We start from the raw sequence: 26,975 nt of genomic DNA on the forward strand, positions 1-26,975 counted from the left end.
ACATGGCAAAACCCCGTCTCTACCAAAAATACAAAAATTAGCCAGGCACGGTGGGCTGGCTACACGGGAGGTTGAGGCAGGAGAATCGCCTGAACCCTGGGAGGCAGAGGTTGCAGTGAGCCAAGATTGCGCCATTGCACTCCAGCAACAAGAGCGAAACTCCGCCTCAAAAAAAAAGTGTGTATTAAAAGCAATGACAGTTAACAATACATTGATAAACTTTTACAATTTGAGAATTAGCATCAGAGTTTTTATTATTGTTAAAATGTTCTCTGTGAACAAGACCCAGTGTGCCATAACCAAGGTCTGTGTTATTGTCACCCTCAAGCACCACCCCCACTACCTCTGGGAACTATTAGTAAGTGACCAAGCTGGAGGCAAGGGACGGTATTTTCCTGGGGACTAGTTAAATGGATTGCCTCAGTCCTGGTAGTGTGTTTCACACTCAGAGTACTGGTCTCTACCCTCGGCTACACATTGGAACCACCTGGAAGTTTTTAAAAATATACTGATGTGTGGCTCTTACCTCTGATATTCCAATTTAATTGCTCTGGGGTGCAGCCCAGGCATCAGAAGGCTTTAAAACCCCCTAGGTGATTCTAATACGCAGGAAAACTTGAGGACCATTGTGTTAAACACCGTATTAAGCGTGAGACAGTGTCATGAGCTTGAAATAAAGAAATACGTGATGAAGACACGGTTAGCAATGGTTTATGTCATCTTCAGAATGGATACTGCCTCTTCTTTTCCCTTGGGGCATTGGGATCCTTTGAAAACGCCCTGAAATCTGTCACTAGAGGAAGCTGGTCTCACAAGAAAGAACGTGAGTGGAAATGGTGCAGTGAGCCATGGTGTTGCCTTTTCTTTCTGGATTTTCACATAAATCTGGTGGATTTTTCTGACTAACGAAGTCTCACTCAGACACCACATTCCAGGTCTTTGAATTATAAATGATGTCAAGGCCATGTGGGTGTAGGTAATGGTAGCTAAAAAATTTATTATGGTCAGGATGCTGCTCTCGATGACTGTAACACTAATCATTTAGTCAGAGGCAGGCAGACCGGAAAGGCCATATGGTTCTCTATCAATGAAATCAACACAAACATTTCTTTTCCAAATGTAAATGTCAGCTATAACAACTGGATTTCTTAGTGACCCTTACCACCATTACTTAAAAGATTTGGGTCAATGAAAACCACAAAGTTTTTCCTAATTGCAGCACACGCCCCGGAATGGTAATTGTCGGTCTCCAGTACGCTACCATTCTGAGCATATGATCCAGGCCGATTAATGAGACCCTCTTCCCTCTCATTATAACATGAAAACAAATTGCTTGTGTAGCCAGAATGAGATGGGCTTCACCCAGCTAATAAGACTCTTCCCATCAGGAGGAAAATAGAATCCATTTGCTTAATAACTCTTACATGACATCTCTTTCTGCCTAACTTGCAAATTATTGCTGGAATGACACTTTTCACGGAACAGAATTGTTTCAAACCCTCCAAGAGGAACCAGTCCAAGTAGTTCTTCCTCGCATCTGAGTTGTCTTAACACCGAATCTTTGCTGAAGCAAATCCCAGGGACGTATGGTTCTCAGAGTGCAGCCAAGAGGCTACCAAGGTGTCCGTGTAGACACAGCACTGAGCCTGGCTGGTAAGCCCGGCTGGCAGGATGGCTGCTCGCAGCTCCGCTGCTTTCCTCAGCCCCAGATGGCTGCTTCGCAGTGGGAAGGAAGAGTGATCCTGGGAGGGGAAGAAAATAGGATTTAATGTTAATTACCTAGTTATTTTGCCATGAGAACAGTTTAGAGAATCAATGAATGACGTGAACAAAGGATCTGACTTGGGCAGGATGGTGGTATAGCTGAATGTAGAAGTGTGTGTGTGTGGTGTGGGAGGTATGGGGAGATGTGGGTTTGTGTGTGTGTGTGTGTGTGTGTGTGGTGGGAGGCATGGGGATGTGGGGGTGTGTGTGTGGTATGTGTGCGGGTGTTTATAGTGTGTGCAGTGTGTGGGTGTGCATGTGGGTGTATGTGTGGTGTGTTTATGGGGATTGTGTGGTGTGTGGTGTGTGTATGTGGTGTATGGTGTGGGGGGTGTGGGTATGTGTTGTGTACAAAGGTGTGGGTGCTGTGAGGATGTGGGGGGAGGGCATGTAAGTGTGTCCTTGTGTAAATGTGTATGGATTTGGAGGTGTGCGGGCGTGGCAGGTTATGAGGGTGTGATTAGTGTGTGTGGGTGTGTTATGCGTGTGTGCGGTGTGTATATGTGTGTGTGGTAGGTGTGTATATGGTATATATGTGTGTGGTGCGTGTAGTGTATATATGTGGGGGTGTGGAGGAATGTGTGTGGTGTATGTAGTGGGTGTGTGGTGTAGGTTTGTATGGTATGTATGTGGGATGTGTGTAGTGTATGTGGGGGTGTGGGAGGCATGATGTGTGTGGTATGTGTGGGGGGGTGTGTGTGTGGTATATGTATGTGGGGGAGTGTGTGCAGGGGTGTGTGTGACAGGTGTGTGTGGCATATAGTGTGTGTATGTGATTAGGTGTGTGTGTGTGGCATGTAGTGTGTATGCGATTGTGTGTGGTGTGTGTGGCATGTGGTGTATGTGTGTGGTAGGTGTGTGTGGGGTGTGTGTGCGTGTATGTGTGTGATGTATGTATGTGCTGTGTTGTATGTAGTGTGTGTATGTGGTGTGTGTGGTAGGTGTGTGTGTGTGGTAGGTGTGTGTGTGTGGCATGTGATGTGTGTGTGGTGGGTGTGTATGTGTGTGTGGCGTGTAGTGTGTATGTGATGTGTGTGTGGTAGGTTGTGTGTGGCAGGTAGTGTGTGTATGTGATGTGTGTGGTAGGTGTGTGTGTGGTGTATGGTGTGTATGTGAATGTGTGTGGTAGGTGTGTGTAGTGTGTGTGTATGTGAGGTGTGTGTGGTAGGTGTGTATGTGTGCCATGTGTATGTGAATGGTAGGTGTGTGTGTGTGGTGTATGTGATGTGTGTGTGGTAGGTGTGTATGTGTGTGTGTGGTGTGTATGTGATGTGTGTGGTAGGTGTGTGTGTGTGTGGTGTGTATGTGATGTGTGTGGTAGGTGTGTATGTGATTGTGTGTGGTAGATGTGTGTGTGTGGCATGTGTGTATGTGATGTGTGTGGTAGGTGTGTGTGTATGTGTGGTGTGTGTGTGACGTGTGTGTGGTAGGTGTGTATGTGTATGTGTGGCATGTGTGTGTGTGACGTGTGTGGTAGGTGCGTATGTGTATGTGTGGCATGTGGTGTGTGTATGTGATATGTGTGTGTGGTAGGGGTGTGTGTGTGTGTGGTAGGTGTGTATGTGATAGGTGTGTGATGTATGCGTGTGTGTGTAGTGTGTGGTCTGTGTGTGTTCATATGTGCTCTATCTGCCCCCATCTTCTTTTTCCCTCCCTTTCCCCAGTCCCTTCTTTCTTTCTGTCTCCTGAATACTAACCCGGTCATGACATACAATTTCAAACCAGTGGAGGAGTCCCCTTAGGCTCGAATCTGCTATACGGGAGTCATTTATTTACCTGAAGTCACAGGTCTTAAGTCTGCCAAAAGAGCCTTGTTTTATCCTTTTCAAAAGAAAGACCAACTTAACAATTTAATGTCTTCTTTCCAGAATTGATGTCCACTCATGAGCTTGAAAAGAAAGAATTGGAAGAAAATTTTGAAAAACTGCGGCTGTCATTGCAGGTTAGTATTTCTGTAATTTTCTTACCTGATATCGAGATAATGGCAGCATCATTATTCCCACCCACAAACATTCATTCAGCACCTACTGTGTACTAAATCCTATACTAAACAATAGAATATAAAGTAAATAAGTCATACTCCCTACCCTTAAGAAATGTGCTGTCTGCTCAGAGAGCTGTGATGCAAATAGTATCAGACAACAGGTAACACATACTTGCACCAAATGAATAATACAGTTGGTGAACGCTACAGACATTCAGAGAGATTACTCTGCACTTGCTGTGGTCTGGAGTATCCAAGGAGTAACTGAGCTATGTTCAAAGCAAGAGGAGGACTGGGGGAAGAGAGTGTTCTAGGCAGGGGTAACGGTGCAAGGAGGGTTGTGCAGGTCAGAATTCACAGAACGTGCTCTGAGACTTATAAAAGGGGCTGCAGTTACCTGGAGGTGGCTGAGACGAAAAGCACCTTCTCTTCCTCTCACTGCCACCTTTAGGAAACGCTGGTCTCAGATGCCAGAGGAGCTGCCTGGTGTCCTGCAGGCCTCTAAGGAGAGAATGCAGGTGTCCCAGATCACCTGTGTCTCCTTCCTGCCTTACAGAGACCGAGGCAGCTGCTTCTGTGAAAAGACATTGACAACCCCCAGCCACATGGAAGAGCTGCCTGGAAAGCCAGTGGGATGCTAGGGGCCCTGCTTCCATTTCCAAGTGTAGCAATTCCAATCACAGCAAAATTATTTTTTAAATGTTAGGCACACTCTCATCTGGAAATTGTGGGAGGTGAATCCCATAGCTGTAACACGTAGGCAGAAATTCTGCTTCTTCGATGGCTCACTTTCCTCTGGCAACATACGTGGCACTGAGCCTGCCCCGTCAAGAGTCCAGGATTGTGGAGAGACCCAGGGTCACACTCTCCAGTGTACTCTTCAAAAACTAAAATGTGTTATGCCTGCACAGTGCTCGTGTGGTTTGCCCTTGGCCAGTGAACCCCAGACTGCCTTCCTCGTATACACATCCTGCACCAATAGTTGCGCTATCCTTAAAGGAACACAAATCAGGAAAGTGACAGCCATACAGCGATATCACAAAAATCCCATCCAATCCCAAACCCAAAGAAATGAGAGTTTTCTCTTGTCTGGGAGTCTGCGCCCTGCCACTGACACCAGATGGCCCTGAACTGGGCATATGTTTGTTGTGACTGTCCAGCAGAATCCGTTTGGGCTGGAGGTTATTTGGTGCAAGGAGGGTGGAATTGCTCAAACCGACCTCCTTGGTCTACAGGCACCTGGAGAAACAGGTTCGGTGGTTAGAGATTTGAGTTTTTGTTTAAATCCCCGCTGCACTAGCTCTTACTAGCTTTCACATGTTGGAGAGTTATGTAGCCTCTGTAAACCTTAGTTTACTCTTTAAAATAAGGATGATGACAGTATCTTTCTCAAGGTGTGAACAGATTAAGGGAAATAACGTGTGAAAAGTGGATAGCCCTGGGTTGGCTTAGATCACTGCTAATAAGTGGCAGCTATTGTAACTATTGTAATAATGACAAGCATTGTTACATTTATTGTGATTATTGTCATGCTGTTGGTTGGCTCCAGCCAGGTCTTTGTGCCTCTTACCATGACATAAGGAAGCCAGCCCAAGTTAGTTGCAACAGCACATTCTGTCCCTGTAGATCTGTTTTGAGTGATGGTGAATAAGGCAGAAACATCAGTTTGGTATTTTAGATCCATCCTATGTTGTAATTGCCTGACGAGTTTGCTGTTGTTTTGTTTTTTTAATGGAGGGAAAGAGGCTTAAAAGAAATGCTTTCTCTGGCAGCACTGAGGAGGTTTGGTGTAGAGCCATGGAGGGAGAGTCATTTTTATAGCCCAGGCTGTGATGAACATTTCAGCTCATAGGCGCGCAAGCCCCCACCTGCGGCGTACTGCCCTAATGCACCGGCATTTGCATTTCATGGCACTGTGGGAACTTCTATTTCTTAAAAATAAAATGGAAGTAGGCTGGGCGCGGTGCCTTATGCCTGTAATCCCAGCACTTTGGGAGGTCGAGGTGGGGCAGATCACCTGAGGTCAGGACTTCAAGACCAGCCTGGCCAACATGGTGAAACCTGTCTCTACTAAAACTACAAAAATTTAGTCGGATGTGGGTCGGGCACATTGGCTCACGTTTGTATTCCCAGCACTTTGGGAGGCTGAGGCGGGCAGATCACCTAAGGTCAGAGTTTGAGACCAGCCTGGACAACATGGTAAAACCCTGTCTCTACCGAAAATACAAAATTAGCTGGACGTGGTGGTGCATGCCTGTAATCCCAGCTACTCGGGAGGCTGAGGCAGGAGAATCGCTTGAACCCGGGAGGCAGAGGTAGCAGTGAGCCGAGATCGCGCCATTGCACTCCAACCTGGACAACAAGAGCAAAACTCCATCTCAAAAAAAAAAAAGAAACTTAGACGTGGTGGGAGGAGCCTGTAATCCCAGCTACTCGGGAGGCTGAGGCACGAGAATCACTTGAACCCGGCAGGCTTGGTTGCAGTGAGCTGACATCATGCCACTGCACTCCAACCTGGGTGACAGAGTGAGTCTTTGTCAAAAAAAAAAAAAAAAAAAAAAGGAAGTAACTGGAAAAGAGAACAAAAAAGAGGAAAAGAAACCTACTCAGGGAGGTTTGCAGACAGGGTCCTCCACCATAAGAAAGCAAGCAGTCAAGCCCAGCACTTCCCATGTTAGTGTCACTGTGCACACTTATTAGCATTCTCAATATCACTTCCCATTATTTGGTGGGATGATACCATTTCTCTTGCCAGAAAAGTTCATGGGAGGCTAGGAATGGTGGCTCATGCCTGTAATCCCGACACTCTGGGAGGCCGAGGCGGGTGGATCACTTGAGGTCAGGAGTTCGAGACCAGCCTGGGCAACATGGCGAAACCCCATCTCTGCTAAAAATACAAACATTAGCTGGGTGTGGTGGTGCACGCCTGTAGTCCCAGCTACTTGGGAGGCTGAGATGGGAGGATCACTTGAGTCTGGGAGGTGGAGGTTGCAGTGAGCCAAGATCATACCACTGCACTCTAGCCTGGGCGACAGAGTGAGACCCTGTCTCTGTCTCTGTCTCTCTTTTTCTCTCTCTCTCTCTTTATATGTGTGTGTGTGTATCTATATATCTATATCTATATCTATATATTTTTTAGAAGAGTTCATGGGAGATCCTAGTTTCTGTGTTTTGATATTACAGAAATGGTCCTGGGCAAAGAGCTTTGGACTGGTCTGCATGAGTGAGACATGAAGGGTGAAGGTCTCCTTGGGCATCAGTGGTCCTTTCCCAGCCTGTGGTCCTGAGAGTCATGGCCAGAGCTGAGTGGGGCAGGGTCAGCGCAGGTGCATCTGCCCTGGGACCTGGGGAAGGGGTGCAGTGTCTCCGTAGACATGCCTGTATTCCTTCAGCCTGCAGGTGGAGAGTGTCCAGCTGCCTGCCTAGCTGACAGGCATAGGAAGGTTGAGGGCTGGGAGCGCCAGTCTGGCCACGGGGCAGGTCTGAGCAGGGAGGAGGAGACTGTGTGGACTCAGCTTACGTGGCAGCTCCTATCAAGGACATGCAACCCAGTTCTGAGGCCAGGAAGACTGTGTGGGAGCCAGAGTGAAGCGGGAGTGAGAGGGAGCTGGCTGGAGGTAGGCACTGCCAGCAGGAGAGCTGGCTGCGAGAGGAAAGGGAGGCAGCGGGGCTGGGAGGATGCTGTGTTAGGGAGTGTGCGCTGCACCTTGAAGGCAGTGGAGGAGGAGATAGGGGAAGGACAGGTTCTGGTTTGCACATTAGAAAGAGTGCCTGACTGCAGTGTGAGGGCAAAGGAGTGATAATTCAGAGAAAAAGAGGAGCCGTGCCAGGAAGGAGCCGGCAGAGTGGCCTGAGCTCAGGGGACTCTGTGGGTTCTAGGGACATTCAGGAGGCAGGATGGCAGGAGTTGATTATGGACTTGGTGATTAGAAGGTTTGGTGATGTGGGAGGGGTCCCAAGGGAGAGAAAGAAGTCAAGGAGGGTTTGAAGGGTTCTGGATTGAGCTTCCTAAATGAGAATACATCTTTGAAATACATTCATCGCGGTCCTTCCCAAAGCCAGGGGCTAGGTGCCTCCTGGACAAGAGGCACCTCTGAGGATTCTCTCTGAGGACTGTCTGCCTCTGTGGGGTCAGATGTTGTGAAATGCCCCCAGTTCAGTGTTTTTGTGGTGTCTTTCTGACAAAGCACTAAGAAGGAGGGAGCCGAGGGCAGGTGTTGGGGGAAATCATCCTCTGTCGTGTGGTTGTGGGGGCTCTCCTTTGGCACCTCTTTCTTCAGCCCCAAGGGAAACACTCTGAGGATGCCCAGGGCACAGTGGTGGCCTGCTGATTACAGCTGCCCAGGCTGTGGTGGCTGCTGTCTGTAGTGGCCCCAGCTGGACTCCTTGTATCATTACTTGCAGGACCAGGTGGACACGCTGACCTTCCAGAGCCAGTCTCTGCGGGACAGAGCCCGCCGCTTCGAAGAGGCCTTGAGGAAGAACACAGAGGAGCAGCTGGAGGTAGTTTCTGGATTCCAGGCTTCCAGCCCCGCAGGGATCCCGCCCCAGCGATGCCGAGGGACTCCCTCAGCAGTCTCGTCCCAAGACAAGGCCTGTCTGTGAATCCGCTGCTGAAGTGACAACTGGTCACGACCTCCCCTGGATTTTTAAACAATTCCTGTCAGCAGCTCTCCCCTGAGACAGACAGCAGCTGTGGGTTTCTCCAGCTACGTGTTATTTTTGCCAAATTCCACAGCATTCCCCAGCTGGAGTCGTGGGGCTCCTATGATAAGCATGGTCTGGAAACCCCCCCCCCCCCCAGCTGGCCTGACCACCCCTTCCAGCCCATTCTCCCGCAACTTTTTAAGCTGACATGGGGGGCAGCTTTGGCTGCAGCATGCGTTCAGTTGAGGGGAATTTTTTCCAGAAAAGCTGGCAAAACTCCTTCCCTCTAACATGGGGTTGCCAAATAAAATACAGGACACTCAGTTAAATTTGAATTACAGATAAATTTTTGAGTATAAGTATGTCCCATGCAATACTTATACTGAATTTTTTTAAATGTCATTTATCTGAATTTGGATTTAACAGGACACACTATATTTTAATTTGTTATATCCTGCAGCACTACTCCAACATGACTTTTTCTAAAATGGCTTTTCTGCTTCTTAAACCACTTTGCTCATTTCCTATGCCTGAGCTCTTTATGGGCATAGGTGGGACCTATAAGAGTCCCAGCTACCTGGTGAATCAAGTCGGCCGGGTGAATGTTAAAAGCCAGTGTTGGGTTTACTCTTTCTACCCCATGAATTCCCTGCTGGGCATAGGCTGGCAGCCCCCAGCAATTCTGGAGTCAGACTTTCCAGTGGTTGATGGCCATGTCTCACCTGTTCCCCCACAGAACTGGATTTTAGGAGGGTTCTCAGCGGGAAACTAGCAGGGCCCCTTTATCAGGGAAGGCTGTGAGCATCCTCTCTCTTTGGTGTTGCAATTGCCATCAGGGCGCTTGTCCCAGGAGGATAGATTTAGCTGGATTCGTGACATTGGTTAATACTGGGTTTTGCCAGGAGCCCTGGTCAACAGCTCATGGCTCTCTGCCTCTGTAGATTGCATTGGCTCCTTATCAGCACTTGGAAGAAGACATGAAGAGTCTGAAGCAGGTATTAGAGATGAAGAATCAGCAAATACACGAGCAAGAAAAGAAGATTCTTGAGCTAGAAAAGCTGGTGAGTTGGTCTGTTTGCTCGGGAGAGTAACCTCCATGACATTCCTGCTGTCATCACTGATGTCATCGTTGATGGTGTTCAGCCAGGTGTGTCCCTTACCTGCCGATTGCTTACACCCAAGCAGAAAATCCCACAGCTGGCCTTTCCCAGGAAGCCAGGAGCTCTCATAAGGAATCTTGGAGGTGGCCTCACCTTGTCCAACTCTGGAGCCTTCCTGATGGGCAGTCTCTTTCTGCTTCGCCCTGGTTTTCCCACAGTTGTGCTGTCTCCTCGCCCTCTCTTGGGGACGTGTGGGGACCCAGCACAATGCAGCATCCCTGATGCCCAGGCACTGCACGGAGCACTTTCCCCGAGCCTGCGCCTAACTCCTACGGCTGCCTGTGGAGCAGCTGCCGCCACCAGCCGCTTTACAGATGCAGAAATGGAGCTAAGAAGCCCTGGCCCAGTGATTCCAATCCTCACAAGGCAGAAGGGGCCAGGGATCTCCCTGGGGCCCTTTTTTTAAGGCTATTAATCCCATTCACAGGGGCTCACCCTCAGGACCTAATCCCCTCCCCAGTTCTCTGCCTCCTAATACCATCACTTTGGGGGTTAGGTTTCAGCATAGGAATTTGGGGGGACACAAACATTCAGTCCAGAACAGAGTCCTTGCTCTCACCCACGCTCACCCACCTCAGCCCACCAGCCTGGCTCCTGCAGAGCTAGCAAAGGGCACTCCCTAGGGGGCACAGAACACCCAGGATTTCACCCTCTACCGTGGGGCACAAGCCCCTGGCCAGGGCTAGAGTCCCAGAAAAGTGTGCAAAGGGAGTGGAGGAGAAGCCTCCTTCCAAGGGTCCAAGGGCAGCCCATCTTGATCTGGAAATTGGCCCCAGGATCTCAGATTCTTATTTTTTCCCTTTATTATTGTTACTTTAAAAATAAACTTTTGATACTATCAAAAGTAAATATGTGTACCATGGAAAATTATGAAATAAGATAAACAAAAAATAAGCAGATTATAACATCATATTCTTACCAGTGCTTATGCTTTCCAGAACTTTTTCTCTGTAAGGTAGTATCTGCGTGCACATGTGCACAGGCACACACCCACCCACCCACATGGCCCACATATTATACTGTATAAGTGTTTTATATCCTTAGCTTGCCATCTCAGGCAGGAACTGATCATCTCATCGAATTTTTAAAGTTCCCCATTTGTGAAATGTCCCTCGCATCTGTATAACCAAGCCAGGAGCTGATCTAGGGCCACCCATTGCATTTGGTGGCCATGTCACCTCTCTCTCTGGAAGCATCCCTTTTTGCAGACATCTCTTGCTGCATGGGTGCAGTTAATGGGGGCAGACCAGGTGATGCTGGATTGTCGCCAAGATTCTGGGTGATGCTGACCACTCTGCACCCTCCAGCAGCCCAGGACTTCCCAGCTCAGGCCAGGCCTAGGGCTGGCGGGGAGCTACAGGACAGCGCCTGCCTCAGCTGAACCCTGCCTTGCAGCCTTGCCAGTGTGGGGACCAGCTGTTCTGAGAGCAGCCACCCATCTTCCCCCTCCTGGCTTGGCCATTTGCATTGCGTCACCAGCAAACCTCTGGGTTTACTTGGCTGATTTTAGCCATGCTCCAGGCTTTCTGCCTGCCCATATGGCTTCTCATCCCAGAAACCTTTCCAGGCAAAAAAGAACCTACTTGATCACTTCATCTCCTGGGAGCAAAAGTGAGGGCTGGGTGAGGTGTCTTGCTAAAGAGCGGGGACAGAGGCCAGTCCTGTGGCTAGGATTCCTAAGTCCTGTTCATGGAAAAGGGACAGTTTTCTTTAAATATTAACTACATTAACAGTGAACTTGTCACATTCTTTTCAGAAAATAATTTATTTCTAAATTGGTCTTAGAATCAAACTGTACTTTAGCTAGGTCTCAGGCCCTCGAGGACACGCTAACAGAGGGAAAGGCATCAATTGCCAGGGAGTAACAGCCATGGGATGATGGGATTTGGGGATAATGTACCCAGCTGCTCTTGGGCTTTGCATTCCTGGCTGCCTGTAGCTTCAAAAGGAAAAAGCGTGCTTACATTATTTAGATTTCCTCCCTCCATTGATTCAGAATGTCATGTCGTGCACGCAAGGCTGGCCAAGGATGCTGCTGCAGTGTGGCTGACCCTTTGGGAAGAGCCATGAGACCCAGTAGTCAAACGAGGTCCTAGTGGTATTCATGGCTTATCTCTGACAATGGCAAGGGCCTGTGGACATTCACTATAAAAAATACATTTTACATCAGAAACACACACACACACACGCACACACACACATTGATACATGATATATATAAAATAAAAATATCTGAAATTTGCTACCTACAGTGCACACGGGCATTTTCTATTCCGTTTCATTTAAAGAAGAAATGCTGGTCACATTCCTCTGACCTGATTTTACAACCCACTAAAGCATTGCGAACTGATGTTTGCAAAATGCTGTTCTTGATAATCCTCCAATGCCCAGAGCTGAGGGCACCGGTTTACTCCCTATTTTATGGCCTTGCTAGAGCCTCTTAAACACTGTTTCCTTTGTAGGCAGAAAAGAACATTATCCTAGAAGAAAAGATCCAGGTTCTCCAACAGCAGAACGAAGACCTCAAAGCAAGGATTGACCAAAACACAGTTGTCACCAGGTAGGTGGGCTGGGTGTCACCTACAAAGTGGCTTTCCTCTTGAGCTTCTTTTTGTTGCAACATCCAGTTTCCCTCACTCTGGCCTGTGAGTCTTTCCCCACAGTCTCTTGCTGTTTCCCCTAAGACCTGAAGAACAAGAACAAACCCCTGCGGCCATCTTGCCTATTCCTGGCCACATATCAACGGGCCCCACCTTGGGAGAAATGAGTGAAATCAGCAAAAGTGTGCAGCAGGGTCCTCCTGCGGCACTGGGAGGGGAAGGGGTTTATTTTTGGAAGAGATTAGGAGAGGAGGGCCAGCTGGGTGTTCCCAGGCTAAAAAGAGAGCCACCACTGGCTGATACCCCAACTTCCAGAAATTCACAATTTCCATCCAGGTCTTGCCTGTCCCTGTGGGGCCCTGCTCTGAGATGCCCCAGCTTTCAAGGAAAGGTGTTCAGGCTCCTCCCTCACACAGCACAATGCGGGGATAAAGCAGGGTTTTGGCTTCATCAGCTGCTCTTCCATGAGGGCTGAGCCATATCAGTAAGACCCAGGCCTGAACCCTTGCCCACTCAACTCAGCTAGGCTCCTCAGCGCTCACCCATGGTGTGTTACCCTTGCACACATAACTCGTGCATATGCATACACTCACATGCACTCACACAGGCACTGCATGCTCACTCACACACACACTTGCGTATTCCCACTCATGCACACTCACTCTCATACACTTACGCACACACTCATACACTCATACAATCCCTCATACCTATTCACATGCCCTCATGTTTGCACACTCACACGTGCACGCTTAACTTCCCATGTACATGCTTATTCTCACATGTACATTCTCTCACATACATATGCTCTTGCACACATGCATGAATGGACACACAGCCATTGCCCCCATAACTAAGCCCCTAGTGCAGGCATCTTGTTCTCACCTCAGAGGCACATAGGAAAGGCTGTGCTGGGGGCAGCAAGCTCTCTTTGCTCCGGAAGCTGCAAAGGTGCCCTTGTCAGCAGAGCAAGTGCAGACTTTATCCAACAGAGGTGATTTTTCTGGACCTCAGTCTGTCCAGCTTTAAAATGCATATGTACTTACTCCTGTCAGTTCCTCAGAGGTGCTGTCATTCTTCAAAAATGCAACAAAGCAAGCAATTCGGATTCATTTTTTCACCCACCAGCCTTTATCGGCAAACATTAACTGAGCACCTGTTATGTGCCTAGCACCAGCTGGATGCTGGGAGTTCAGCATGCAGAGCCTTGGCCTCTGTCCTCAAGAGCTCCCAGTCTAGCAGGCAGACACAGACCCCTAGAGCAGCATTTCCAGCAGGGGAGGACACCTGCCGTCGTGGAGGCACAAGCCTGGGGCAGGGAGGCCAGGAGAAGGCACCCCCAGCTTCCTGGCAGTCTCAGGAAGGCCCGCGGCTCTTCACTGCTCTTGTGCTGTTGTCATTGTCAGTTGCCAGCTGCGCGGCTGTCTCTCCTTTCGGAGCCTCCGGGCAGCATACCCACTCCAGCTCTCCACTTCCCTCCTTTCAGTCGCTGGCCTTTGCTCTGTCCAGTGGACAGCCAGTGCCTCCCCTGACCGGGCAGAGGGCCTGTGGGATGATGGGTATTGGCCAGAGAGGCTCTGGGAAGAGATGTGTCATTGAGCCAAATGGAAATCATGATTCAACCAAAGTTCTTCGTCACTGGGTCACCCTGGTCCCTGTTCTCCCTGTGGGCATCATGGCCTCCTCCCTTTGCCCTGCACCATTGTCCTGACCTCAGGTTCAGTGTCCACTAGCATGATTGCTACTTATTTGTTATTGTGCGCATGCAGACAGCTGTCGGAGGAAAATGCTAACCTCCAGGAATATGTTGAGAAGGAAACCCAGGAGAAGAAGAGATTGAGCCGAACCAATGAAGAGCTGCTTTGGAAGCTCCAAACTGGGGACCCGACCAGTCCGATTAAACTCTCGCCCACATCTCCCGTTTACCGCGGCTCCTCCTCGGGGCCCTCCTCTCCGGCCAGAGTCAGCACAACACCCAGATGACGCCACTACACGGCCTGCGGGAGCTCCGGCTTCTCGTCCTCCGGTCTCCACCCTGAGGGAGCACTGACCCGCTGTCGCCGGAGCTGGCCCTGTGCGCATGCTCAGTAGCTGCGAATGCATCCTAGGCGCGTCCTCCTCTGATCCCCATGTAAGACTGCCCTGGTGTCGGCACTTAGGAATGTGTAAATGGTAAAGTCTGATGTGCAAACGTTTTACCATAGTTAGAGCCAAAAGAAAGACACTTGCAATTGTTCTTGAGCAATGAACTTTCACTGCAGAATTTCAGGTTAGTTACAAAAAGCTCAGTTTTCAATATGCATTGAATAATCATTGTGTACTGCACCGATATGTGTGTATATTTAGATATACGTATATACACATGCTGCGGTTCTGAATTTCATTTTTTATAACATGAAGTGCTGACATATTTTAGTGAAGGTCAGCAGTTTTCTAACTTGTGCCTAAGAATTATTGGGAAATGAAAATGCATTTCTATCTCGCTTCCCAGGAATATTTCTACCCAAAATAGAAAAAGGAAAAAAAAAAAAGATACAGAGAAGAAGCGCCTTTCAACTCACCACCAAGTGGTACTCTCTTTAACACGAACACCAGCTATTTGTGAACGGTAACTGCCTTTGGAACAATCAGCTTCTTAGTCAACATGATGTGAGATCACTATTATTCCATTCGCAAGTTTTAATTATTGATACTCCTGTCATGAGCAGATAAGGGAGAGCAGTGGGAAACCCTAAGGGGGTTTAGCAGTTTTGCAGATGTTACCCATGACAGTGACTCATCTCTAATAGTCTTGTAAACACAAGTTTTGCTTTTTTCCTAAATGGCATCTCAGACTCCGTCATTAAGCTATTGTTGCACCCTCCGGAAAACATGGCAGAGCATGACCTTTGAGTAAGAGTGAGGATGACCTTGCAGATGACTGTGCCCATTCGCGCTCCATCCTCATGAAGGAAATTGCTGCCAAGGTCTGTATTTTGACCAGGCACAGAGGGGGAACATCACTCCAGCTTTCCATGTGGTTCACTCTGATGCGATGCTGTAAATGATCAACTCTTTGAAATAGGACCCTCAGGCCCCCATTTCATAGCAGCCCCCCTTCAGTTTGGTTCTACAACTCAACCCCTTCACTGCGCATTGAGATGGCTCAGGAGTTCTAGCAGGGGCTTCCAGAAAAAAAACACCATTTCTGTCCCGGGGGACCAGTTCTGAGCTGTGCTAGATCATCACACGACCACCCAGAAACCCACTTCCACTTCCTGCTGGATGATCAGGCAACGCTGCTGCTGACCGTGCTCCCATCTTACACCCAGAAGGTTCTCCCAAACAGAGGAGCCCAGTGAAACAGCCAGCCAGGGGGCACCAGCTCCTGGACTGGCATCTGTCTCTAAAATGGTAGAATTAGGATATGAACAGTACTCATGTAGTGGTGTGGAAGATTAGGAGCATGATACACAAAAGGAAGAAGTAGTTTTAACAGATATGGTGATGATGATGATGCCCTTGTTTCCTGTATGTGACAAAGACCCTGCACTTTCTCCCTGAGACCCCCCCAAAATTGTCCTGAGCACAGGCCTGTCTTTGAGTGTGCCCAAGGTGAGAAGAACCATGAGGGGGTCCTGCAGGGGCCGGAGCCATGGAACAGGGAAGAAAACAGCCCGCGGACGGGGTTGGCTTGTCCAGGGCACGCCTGCTTGGCACACGTGTTGCCAACGTGAAGGCAGACATGGTCCCTGGCCCTAGGATGAGTCCACGCTGGGCTTCCGGGCCTCAGGTGCATCTCCAGCCAACCTCCAAGGGTCTTGCTCCTTCTGGGGACGTACACAGTATATCCACATGGAAACACCACCATTTCTCTTTGCTTTAGTGGCTCTGCATGATACTGTGATATTGAGTTGGGCATTCCATTAGAGTAGATCATGCCACATTTACTAAATACACAAGTATTTATTCTAGTAGCAGGCACAACCTGCAAACACAAATTCAGTTACAGCTTAGCTGTCCGAATTAGGAACCGCTTACATAGCCGCACCTGCTAAATGCAGTTACACAGCAATACTGACTTCCGTGTGATGCTAGAACGTGGTACAGTGTATTAGGCTGCTGTGGTCAGAGTTGTAGCATTGTTAGCACTAAGTAATTCCTCATTAGGTGGACTTCGGTGAGAGCTTTGCCCTAACCTGCCCTGACCTTGGGTACTTGAGCTAATTTCCACGTGGCCCTGGCTTCGTGGTTTGTTTTTTTTTTTCTTTTGTTACGGACACCCATCATGTATGGCTCCTCATCTGAGCCATCACCGCTCCCGAAACACATGGGGCGGCAGCTGCTGTGCCTCCTTCTCGATTCTTCCACACCCCCCACACCATCAGAATTCGGATTTCTCTCCACGTGGCGTCTGCCTCTGTCCCCGTCCAGGCTGGAGCGACGTTTCCACGTTCGGATGCTGCAGCCTCTGCACCTGCCTCAGACAGACCCACCAGATACCACCTGTCTCTTCGTGGCATTTGGGAGATGTGTGGGCGGCCTGCTCCCCCCACCGCCGCCCCTGCCCACCACATGCTGGGACAAGGTTCTGGCTGGATGTCAGAATGGGTGGGGGTGGGGGCAGCCCTGGCCGTGATTAGTTGAATGAATGGGGTCACAACATCCCTTTTCCTGCCCCTACAGTTTGTGTTGCATATTTGTGTTTAAAGCCTATTAAAATAAACTTGAGGGACTTTCTGCGATATCTACTTGATGTAACTGGAGACCTGTCCCTCTCAGGCTGGGGATCCCAGGCAGGGAGGCAAGGGGGGTGGCATTTGCAGGCTGGACCCCTTTTCTGTGTGTGCCGGGGTTGGGTGATGGTCCGTGAGAGAAGTCTATAGAGACCCCCTCTCCCCTGACTCCACAGGTCCCAGGTCCCTGCACCCACCCCTCCAGCCTGGGTGCTTGAGCAGCCCCTCCCCTGGACGTGGGAGCTCAGTGCCTCTGCTCTGCAAGGCCGGGTGCGCTGGAGTTGGCTGAAAGGAGGGCATAAAAGGTCATTCACTCATTTCGACCTGAAAGTGCTTGCTCCCCCCATCCCGATGGCCTTCAGTTTGGGCTGCAGCCGGTTTAGCCAGCTGGACCTCGGAGTGTCCCACAGGTGTCTGGCACCATCACAAGGGAGACAGCTGGGTTCGCAGTTTCCCTGTGGTGGTTTTGCAGGGTCTGTGGGAGTGGCAGCTATTTTAGCGAGATCAGCAAGTCCCTCCTGAACAAGTAGTGAACAGCAGACCCTTTGAAGACACACAATTCACTTCCGGACCTCACAGGGAACACCCCAGGGCCACCTCTGGGTCATCCCGATATATCAATGGCAATCTAGTTATTAATAATCTGGCCACGTGTCCTAACCTGTTTGTTTCTTTTGGGGTGTCTTGAGCACCCTTCACTTTCATAATGACCCCCTCCCATTGTCCTTACCCCACCTTATGCGGTAAACAAGGCAGGTGGCAGCACCTCCACATAACAAAGGAGCAAATGGGTGGCAGCCACCAACACGAGCAGGAGGTGAGATTAGAGCCAGCTTTCCACTGTCCATGGAGAATGGTGTCCCCTTCCATGGCTCATTTGCAGTAGGCAGAGGAGACTCTGGAAGTCAACTCACTCACTGACCTCCTCTGTGCCAAGGAGCCCTGAGAGCTGGCTCTCCCTGTGTGGGAGACTTGCATCCCCCTAGCAAGAAGGGAGTTATGGAGTTAAGCACAGGTGGAAACCAAATGGTTGGACAGCTTCCCACCTGCGATTGAAGTTGAAGGATGTTCTCAAAGCCATTGCTGCATCAGTGTGTACGCTTCGAGCAATGACTCTGGGATTGCACTCTGTCACCTCATCTGTAACCACCAAGTGGTGAGAATCCTGCCCACGTGAGAGTCTGTCAAATGCTTACATACACACACACACACATACACACACTACACACAATCCCGAAGGCTGGTAAGCCATTCTGGTGGTTAAGACAGATGTTAATTCACTTAAATTAAATTTGCTAAATACATTTTTGTTAGCCAGTCTGCATCTCTCAAACCTCTTGCCCCAAACCTCATAAAATAAAACCAAGACAGACATCTGGTGTTTCTGAGGCGAGGCTTGGGTCACTCTCACCGCAGCGTGATGATGCAGGCCAATCTTACTAAGTCAGGAAGCTTTTTCCAGTGCCAGCGCCAGGCAGGGTCGGGATGCCCTACAGCCCCGAGCTCAGACAGCCCTGTCCCTTGTATGTGTACAGACCTCCTGGGTGCCCATGCCTCCTCCCTCTAAGGCACTCACACCACAGACACGAAGAGAGCACCTGCCACGCAGCTGCTGACTGTGCATAGCGGCTTCTCACATGACTGCACCGCCAAATTCACGCGGCAGGCACTGGGCTTCGTCCCTCCTCCTGCATTGTGGGAACAGCGGTTCTGAACCAGCTGGCACTCATCAGGTGCATTGTTTTAAGGAGAATTTAAAAGCATCCATGGCAAAGTCCCACCCAGCACAGCTTTTTCTTCCCCACGCAGTCTCAGATCCACTGGGATTAAGTGCTCAGCCACACCAAGAGCCAAAAAGCTGTTCCCCTCATCAGCAAACATACTGCCTGTTTCATTCCTGAAGACTTTTCCTCACGTGTTTTTTAAATGGCTGTATTTATGGCTGAGTGGACAGGTTTAATTTGGTAAAACTGAAGTGTTCCCTTTGAACAGGGGTTGATGGGATTATCTGTAGTTGGTTCCAGCCCTCCCTGCTGCAGCCTCAGACCCTGCCCAGGTCTGTGTGGTGTAAGGGCTGGGCTGAAGTTGGAAGCCAGGCCAGCACCCCAGGCCATGGCTCCACAGGCTTCCTTGTTGCTGCAAATGCCATTTGGAGGCAGCTTTTGAATGACCAGAGGTGCTTCATAACCAAAATGTGCAAGGGAAAACTTTCTCCAGGTGGTACCCCTCAAGCCTACAGCCTGGCATCGCCCCACAGGACCTTGAGGAGCCACCAGTCAGGATTTTCGAAGAGACTGCTGAAAGACCTGGCATGGCCTTTTCAAGCTGTCTGTGCGGCACCAAGCAGTAGCCACTAGGTGGCAGTGTGGCGCTGCAGGAACTGGGGTCCACCTTGCACTTGGCTCAAAGTCATCCTTAGGGACCAGAGGTCGCCTTCCTATAGGACACATACAAAAATCCAGGAACAAGGCATGCCCCATGCTTATTTCCCAATTCTGGAACCTATCAGGCTCTCTGGGCTGCTTTGCGAAGCTGGCCCCTTTTGTGAATCAGGTTCTGCATCAGCAGAACCTCCCGCAGTAATTACACTGGGTCAGAAACCACTCCCAACCTGTGTCTCAGGGGCATGCTGCACAATCTTGCTTACCCACCATGCAAGCTCTGTGGTCTGGCTTTCTGTGTGGCCAAGGAACACGAAATGTGCATGATGCTTTCAGGTGCAGATGCTCATCACATATTCCAGATCATAGGCACGCTGGGGCCCGGAGAGCAGCTCGCCTGCCTTCCTCTCTGCACAGCTCCCTGGGTGTCTGCTTTCAGCACCATCCATCAGCTGACAAAACTCAAAGGTCAAACCTTATCTTCTGGGCAGCAGATCTTCTGGTATAGCCGCTGTGAATCACTGCCTTTTACTGTCTGGGAATTAAGGCCCACTTGACTGAATTTACCTCTAGTGCAAAAATGGATCCTTTCTCAAGGGAGTTGAGGGAGTGAGATAGTAACAATTACCAGGATAGCTACACTCCCCGACAGCCCCTCCGCCCTGCATGCACTCTGCTCCCTCTAACAGGATAGTGTGTGTGCAGGCCAGCACAGGCTGGGGCGGCAACAGGTGAGGGCGTTTTGTTGCCAGAGACCAAGTCCTTCAGCAAATGCCTGACAACTGGCAGCCTCTGAGCTGCTTTACCCCAACAGCTTGGTTGGAAGGAAGACCTCTGTGGCCCCAAAGCCAAATAAATCTGCAGGCAGTATCAGAGATCCAAAATGGGGGCTCAAGGGATTCTCTGGTTGAGGCTCAAATTGTTGGAATAAGGATTTTCCCCAAATGGCTACAGGAAAGTGAGAAGATAGGACTAAAGTCACGGGCTGTGGGGAAGCAGAGTGGGATCTGGAACTCTCCATGAGGCACTTCCAGGCCTGGGTCCCAGGAGAGACCCGCTAGGATTCTTGAGATCACACCATGCACATGGAAGCCATAGAATTTATTAGAATTTGCAGAAGCAAGAGATAATGTACCACAAAATAGTTTGATTTTACAACATAAAGTATGGTAGGAAGTGGTCAATGTACACAGTGTTGTTAGCAAAAAGGGGAGGCAGGGCAGTTTCACATTTTTTGAAAGGTGGTGGACGACAACTACACTTGTCCTTGAAGTAAAATAAAAGCAGGAGAGACCCAGCAGAGACCAACCTGATTTGCAGTTAGCATCGGAATCTAAATCTAGTATCACAACTTTAAGAAACTATAAGAAAACTATTAGAAAAATAGAACATCAAACAAGCAAAAAAAATACAAATGTACATAATAAAAAACACACAACTCTTAATAATGGCTCCATGTTCAGTAGAAGAAAATATTTACTGGAGAAACCACAGCTATTCAGGTTTGATAATAAACCAACCCTCATTGGTATCATTACCCTTAGTGCTCCTTAAACTCATTGAAGCTGAAAGGCACAACTTAAGCAGGAAACTTATCTTAAATATATATTATAACTTCTCAAATGGGAAAATAAGTCCCAAACTTAATAGTCTGTCATCAAGAAACACAAAATCATTTGCCTTGTTAATAAATTAACAGTCTGAATGCATCTTTCCATCCTGCTTCCTGACCCTGCTGGACACACTAATAAATACCCTGAGAAAATCTTCTCTTTAAGCTTGGCCAAGGTACTCCATCTCCTGTGGGGTTTTCAGCTGGCACTCAGCACATTTGTAGAATGACCCAGGAGGGCTCCATGGCAACTGTGCCCCGAGACTCCAGGCCCAGTCGGGTCCCGATGGCGAGAGCGTTGTGGCTCAGTGAAGCACTGGCACAGAAAGGCTGGACTCGAGGAATCGAGGGGTGAAGATGGAGTCGGCTGACATTTTTTGCCTTAAAAATACATTAGGAGTCATAAGCGTGATGACACATGGAGTGTAGCTTCTTGCACCACTGGATCAACAGTAATCAATTTCATGACTCGGATAAGGTCCACAGGAGCCTGGCAGAATGTACATCTCCCTCTCCCTTCAGAGCCTTACATATAATCTTCTCATGACGATGGCAAACAGATATATTTTAAATTACACGTAACAATTATACATAATGTATATCCAGATCCGTCTGCAGGCGAACTCTGCATCAGTTCCACATATAAGCCTCATGCCCCCACCACCCTGCAATTTCCCCGTCCTCGGAACTGTCTCACGAGACCACCAGCGCACAGACACGAACATGCCTCTCACACACCCCAGAACGCAGCTGTGCTGGAGTTGGGCACAAAGACCCCTCACTCCCTGTCTTCATGGTGTGGGTTCTTGGCTGCCAACAGAACTGTCAGCCTTTATTAAGAAAGAAGGGTCTGTGTAAAAATGGGATGTGTGAATCAGAAGAGGGGCCCTGGCACAGAGCCAGGCAGGCTTGCTTCAGCACTGAGTCCTGCGTCGTGCAATGCCCAGGACCTTGCCTATAAGTCTGGGTGGGGCCCTTATGGGGCATGTCCACGTGCCCCCTACCAGACTCATTGCCCTATCTCCAGTCTCCACCGTGGGTTGGGCTGGAGGTCACACCACGTGGGACTGCAAACACCAGCCAGTTCACAATGTCTGCTCCGTGGCAGGGGCATGGCAGGGAGGAGCTGGTATCATCAGCGTTTCTACCCGTCTGGACAAAGGTGAGCGGGCCATGCACCCTTCCAGCTGTGCACAGGGATGTGCTGAAGGTGCAGGAGGCAGTGCGTCAGGGCCTTGGTGGCTGGGGTAGGTGGAGAAGCCCGCTGCCTCCACCACCCTGCGGTCACCCCTGGACTCGTATCGGATCCTGGCCACTGTGCTAGAGTCAGCACAAGGGACCAGGTGGCTGGCTGCCTGAGAGAGAAAATAAGTCGCAGTGGAAAGAGTTTTTGCTGCTGCAAAAACCAAAAGTTGGGGGAGACCTCAGCAATTCTGACAACAGTATACATTTAGTGACCTTTCTGAGACAGCCTGGGGAAAATGCATCTATCACTCTGTCCTCTTGATTTGGAAAAATAAATCCAATGCACACAGCCTCGGCCAAGGGGGTGTGAGCAGGGATGATAAGTAGAGTGGGGGTGTGTACAGGCCTGGTCTCCTCCGGACAGTGCCCCTCCCAACTGCAGAGCTGCCCTCCTGTAAGCTGGCTCCTGAGCCAGCTGCCAACAAGGCTCCCACTGCATCCCTGGAGACCCACTTCATCCCCCTCTTCAGCAGAGGGCCTGAGGCAGGGGGGTGGAGATGTGCTGGGTTTGCTGCTTCATGAATTTGGGCCTTCGGAGGTCATGAACACATGCAGGGCAGTCACAGGGGTTGTGGGAGACAGGAAGGGATGTTTACCCATCACAAATGGGTCTTTCCAATGCAGGTATTTATTTGTGGCTGGTGCACAGATAAAAGTAGACACAATACTCCTTGGTGGGTGTGCCTCTAGTAATGTGTAAGTTCTGACTATGTAGGAAAATCCTGGCCAGCGGAACTAAGAATATTCTTGTTTGGGCAAGGGAACTAAGAGATGTGAAACTATCATTTTTTTTCGCTTGTGTGTATTTTTATTTCAGGGAAAGAAATGAGGAATATGATAAGAAAAAAGTCTATTAAAATTGTAAGGCTTACTGCAGACACCATTGCTTAAATCACTCCCCTCGCACACAGAGAGAAAACCCCTGGCAAGTGCACAATACACTACTCATAAAAGCACGGTGACCAGTGAACTATTATGCAAGGCACCCCCACGTGTCCTTTCCTAACTAGGAAGCCCGTCCTCTAAGGAGGGGGCACGGGTCCCATCCCTGCCCAGCCTAGGCGTGCTTCTGTGTCCAGCTTTAAGGCCTCTGTGTGAGGAAGGCCACAGACTCCCAGCTGTCAGCACGCTGCCATGATGAGACTCGGAGCAGGGGAGACACACCTTCTGAATCTACAAAATGAGCCACGGCGTCCACTGAAATGTCAAATGTCAACTCTAAAGTCTATTGGGTGCTGTCTTGCACGGAAATTTCAGCCAGAAAGAAAAACTAGAGAAAAGAAAAAGAAAAAAAAAGCAATTCTCTCCCACCACTTCACTTTTCTTGGAGACTGTCTATCCCTTGAGTTCTCTTTGCCTATGTAGAAAATAACGGAAAAAAAAAATCAAGCAAATAACTACCAGGTCCTAAGAAAAGAGACAACCAAAATCCCAACAAAATAAGTTAGTATTTATCAAAATATGTTACAACACCAATCTCCATAAATGTCAATACCACTCTTTGGAAATTGGAGCTCTGGGCTCTTACGATGCTCCCTCTGGAACATTCAAAATGAGATCAGAATAAAGCTCCCAGCAAGGTGAGCAGGCCTGATACGGAGGCCCAGCCCATGGCCATCCACCCGCCTTCCACCGCCGTGTTCACAAATTCTTGCACTTCTCTCCAAGAACCTTCTGGGGGCACAGGGAGGGTACAAGTGCCCTCAATTTATCAGGCTTCTTTCTACCAGATTTGTGTCAAAGGCCAGACTAGGAAGAAATGGAAAGGAAACTAAGTTTTGAAAGCAGCATTTCCATTTCCCCTGGTGTCCAAAATGCCCACGTCCCTCCTCCTCCCCCATGAGCACGGGCCTTCTGTCTCCTGAAGTAGACTCAGTGGAACGCTCCACCCACGTTCAGGTTTCCTCTGGCTTCCATCTACAAGGAGTGTGTGTGAAATGGTGCTGGCAGCAAGCCCCGACCCAGGCAAGACAGGTGGGGGTGGCGTGCACTGGAGCTATGGGGGTGGGGAGGATGCTCGGGTCTCTCCCACTTGCAGAGGCGTGGGGTCCAAAGCATCCGGATGACAGATACACAAAAGGGACAGCAATATGCCTAGAAATCACCTCCCCTGCAACCCACGCATCTCAGCTGTAGGACAGCCGCAGGGGTGATGACATGGCCATTTCCAAGTTAATGTTATGCCCTAACTTAATCTGGTGGAGTGTCACAATTTCATGGACTGTGGATTGACTTCAATTTCATCATGTCACAGAGAGGCCAGACAGCTTATGTCAGGGCCAGAAACGCATCACCCCGACATGTCCTGACCCCAGACTGAGCTGCCACCAGCCTTGAGAACCTTACAGGAGCCACCAGACTGGCTCCAAAGCATGGGAGGGCAAGACTGAGTGAATGGTGGCGACTCACAGGAAACAGACTTCTAATTCGGCCACCATGGGGCCAGTCCTGCAGATACAGTCTCATGTTCCAGTTACTCAGGACACAGCCAGTCGGGGGAGACGGCAGGAGCAGCAAGAACTGGCCCAGGCCTGGAGGCCGTGAGCTGAAGGTCCCTGGTTTACGTACATGTGCACACACATGCATAAGCAAAGCAGGAGTGATCCCTTCTTCCCTAATGGGAAGGGATCCCTTGATCCCTAATGGGAGTGATCCCTTCTTCCTCATTTGAGAGGAGCCAGCTGCCCTCAGCCCTGCTGCCCAGCCCCGGGCAGCTGTCATGGTGTCAGAGCAAAGCCCTGAGAAGCCAAGGGGCAGGCAAGGTCCAGCCCTAATGACCCATCTGAATGCAACGGGAGAAGGACAACAGGCCTGATTTTCCTTTTTAAGTGCACTACTGTCGTTTGGCTCTGGGGTGGGGAGCTGCTGGGGACACACTGTTTTGTGGTACTCATCTGGCTTGATTGCTGGGTGTCTGGGGCTGAGCGGGAAGATGGCTGCGAAAGTTTGGAGTATGCACAATTTCAATCCCAGAACAGTCCCTGGGAGGAAGGCCTGGCTCCCAAGATAAGGAGAGAAGGTGACCTCCGTTCTGCCTGAGGCTGCGGCAGCTCGGGGCTGAGCTGGTAGGGGAGGAACTGCTTTGTTCAGAGAAGTGAGGAGACACAGTGGCCAGCCGCAGCCTAGTGGCCCCGGCCAGGCAGCTGTCTGGAGGTGACCAGGGCCCGGAGAACCGGCTGCAGAGCCGAGGGTGGGCTGGGGCTGCAGGTCAAGTAATTGCACCTTCGGCTGCAGTGAGGGTGTGGATGCAGGTGGTTTCTGTTGCACTGGTGGGGAGGGTGGGGTGCCTCCCGGTCCTCTGGAGGTGTCCCTCGGGGCTGCTGCCACCTCCGGGGGGCGGGGCTGTGCGTCACTTGCACTGGTCCAAGTTGCCGTCAGGAGTCCTTGCTTGGTCGGCATCCAGGGACGCCTCCTCACTGTGCCACAGGCCATAGCCAAAGTAGATGATGAAGCCTGCAGGCCGACAGCAGAGACGGGCGTGAACAGACCGCCGGTTGCACCACCGCAGGCAGGGCTCAGAGCCCAGGGCGGTCCCACAGCAAACCCTCTCAGGCGGCCTGCCCCTGCCTGGCATGAGCCCGCAGCCAGCGGCCCCTGTGACCTTTCCACATCTGGAGCAGCTGCCACACGAAGGCCACTGTCTGCTTCGACATCTGGCAAAGCCCTACATTCCTCTGGACGGCCTTATGCTGCAGTGTTTCCTGAGCAGACAGAACAGCTGGGCCAGGGCCACCAGAGGCCATCGGGTCCTTCAGGTTAACCCCCTGATGCCCCCTGAGGCCACGAGAGTATCGGGAATGTGCACTATGGAGATGGGGTTTCCCACAGGTGCTGGAGGTCTCCAGGCTCTCAGCCTGGACAGTCCCACTGCCCATTTTCTCCACATAACTGAGCGTCAGACTGCAGGAGACACTGAGCCCCAGGAATGGACTTCACACAGGAGTCCACAGCCTGTTCCTGCACACAGGACTCCAGGGTGGGTCCAGGACCTATGCTTCTAACCACCTGCCCAGGGACTGTGGCCAGATGGCCCCAGGTAATTGGGGCCACCTTGTGTGGTTGACACAGGAAAACAGGCCTTAAAGCAAGGACTCAGCCACCCACAGCCCAGGAAAGGAGCTCAGGCGCCTGCAAACAGGGACTTTGACAGGGATGCTGGGAAGAGGCACCCCTCTGCCTTCACCAGGTCTGGAGGAAGTGGCCACAGTGAGCTGTGAGCAGCTTTTTCTCAGAAAGGCTCTAGGAGACGTCTGTCTAAGAGGCTGGACTTTGCAGAGAATGAGGACCCACCCTGATGCCAGCAGACAGTGGGCCGCAAAGTATTTCCTGGAGGAAAAGCACCCCTCGAGGGCCCTGGGAGATGAGGCAGCAGCCATCTGCCCGTAGCATGCAAACTTGGGGCTGCGAGGCTGTAGGGACATGGTCCTGAGGGGCAATGGCCAGGGCCACTTTCCTGGCTATCAGCACTATGACTCAGATGCTGAGGGGAAGGAAATGAGATCCTCCCCTCCAGCCCCTGGGGCGAGATGCCCAGAGGCGTGGGACTACAGTCTGCACCCACCCCTGGTGATCTATCTCATGTGGAAGCTCCCCACCCTAGTGGCATCTCCCATAGGCTCCAAAGCACTCTCCCTCCACAGAGAAGACACCATCACAGAGGAGCCCATGACACCCACCCTGCCTGGGCCTAGTGCCCGTACCAATCTGGTGCTGGGCAGGCCAGGGGGCCAGGAGGCACAGGCCAGACTTTCCTGTCTGGGGTGAAAATAACTGGTACCTTATCTGCAGCAGACTCATCACCTTGTTCCTGTTAATATCAAGGTCTTGCCCAAAAGAATAAATAGTTTGGACAAGAAGCAATGAAAAC

General features: G+C 50.3%; 2 protein-coding genes and 1 pseudogene across 12 annotated transcripts in view; 1 reads left to right on the forward strand and 2 right to left on the reverse strand.

Annotated features, from left to right (window-relative positions):
- MTUS2 (microtubule associated scaffold protein 2) overlaps positions 1–16,401 on the forward strand; it is a 694,372-nt gene extending 677,971 nt beyond the window's left edge. For all 10 annotated transcript variants that reach the window (XM_055359741.2, XM_055359737.2, XM_063697237.1 and 7 more), the window contains 5 exons: positions 3,633–3,706; positions 8,153–8,251; positions 9,337–9,456; positions 12,018–12,115; positions 13,925–16,401. In XM_055359741.2, coding sequence (XP_055215716.1) covers positions 3,633–3,706; positions 8,153–8,251; positions 9,337–9,456; positions 12,018–12,115; positions 13,925–14,138 — 605 coding nt within the window. In that variant the 3' untranslated portion in view covers positions 14,139–16,401. The remainder of the gene's footprint in view (positions 1–3,632; positions 3,707–8,152; positions 8,252–9,336; positions 9,457–12,017; positions 12,116–13,924) is intronic.
- Positions 16,402–20,337: 3,936 nt separating this feature from the next.
- Positions 20,338–22,628, reverse strand: LOC109025030 (uncharacterized; annotated as a pseudogene).
- The window catches only part of SLC7A1 (solute carrier family 7 member 1), an 88,153-nt gene continuing 81,515 nt past the window's right edge, over positions 20,338–26,975 (reverse strand). For both annotated transcript variants that reach the window (XM_031001307.3, XM_031001308.3), the window contains exon 13: positions 20,338–25,561. In XM_031001307.3, coding sequence (XP_030857167.3) covers positions 25,458–25,561 — 104 coding nt within the window. In that variant the 3' untranslated portion in view covers positions 20,338–25,457. The remainder of the gene's footprint in view (positions 25,562–26,975) is intronic.

The sequence above is a fragment of the Gorilla gorilla genome, chromosome 14, assembly GCF_029281585.2.
Source record: "Gorilla gorilla gorilla isolate KB3781 chromosome 14, NHGRI_mGorGor1-v2.1_pri, whole genome shotgun sequence".
Classification (NCBI taxonomy): Eukaryota; Metazoa; Chordata; class Mammalia; order Primates; family Hominidae; genus Gorilla; species Gorilla gorilla.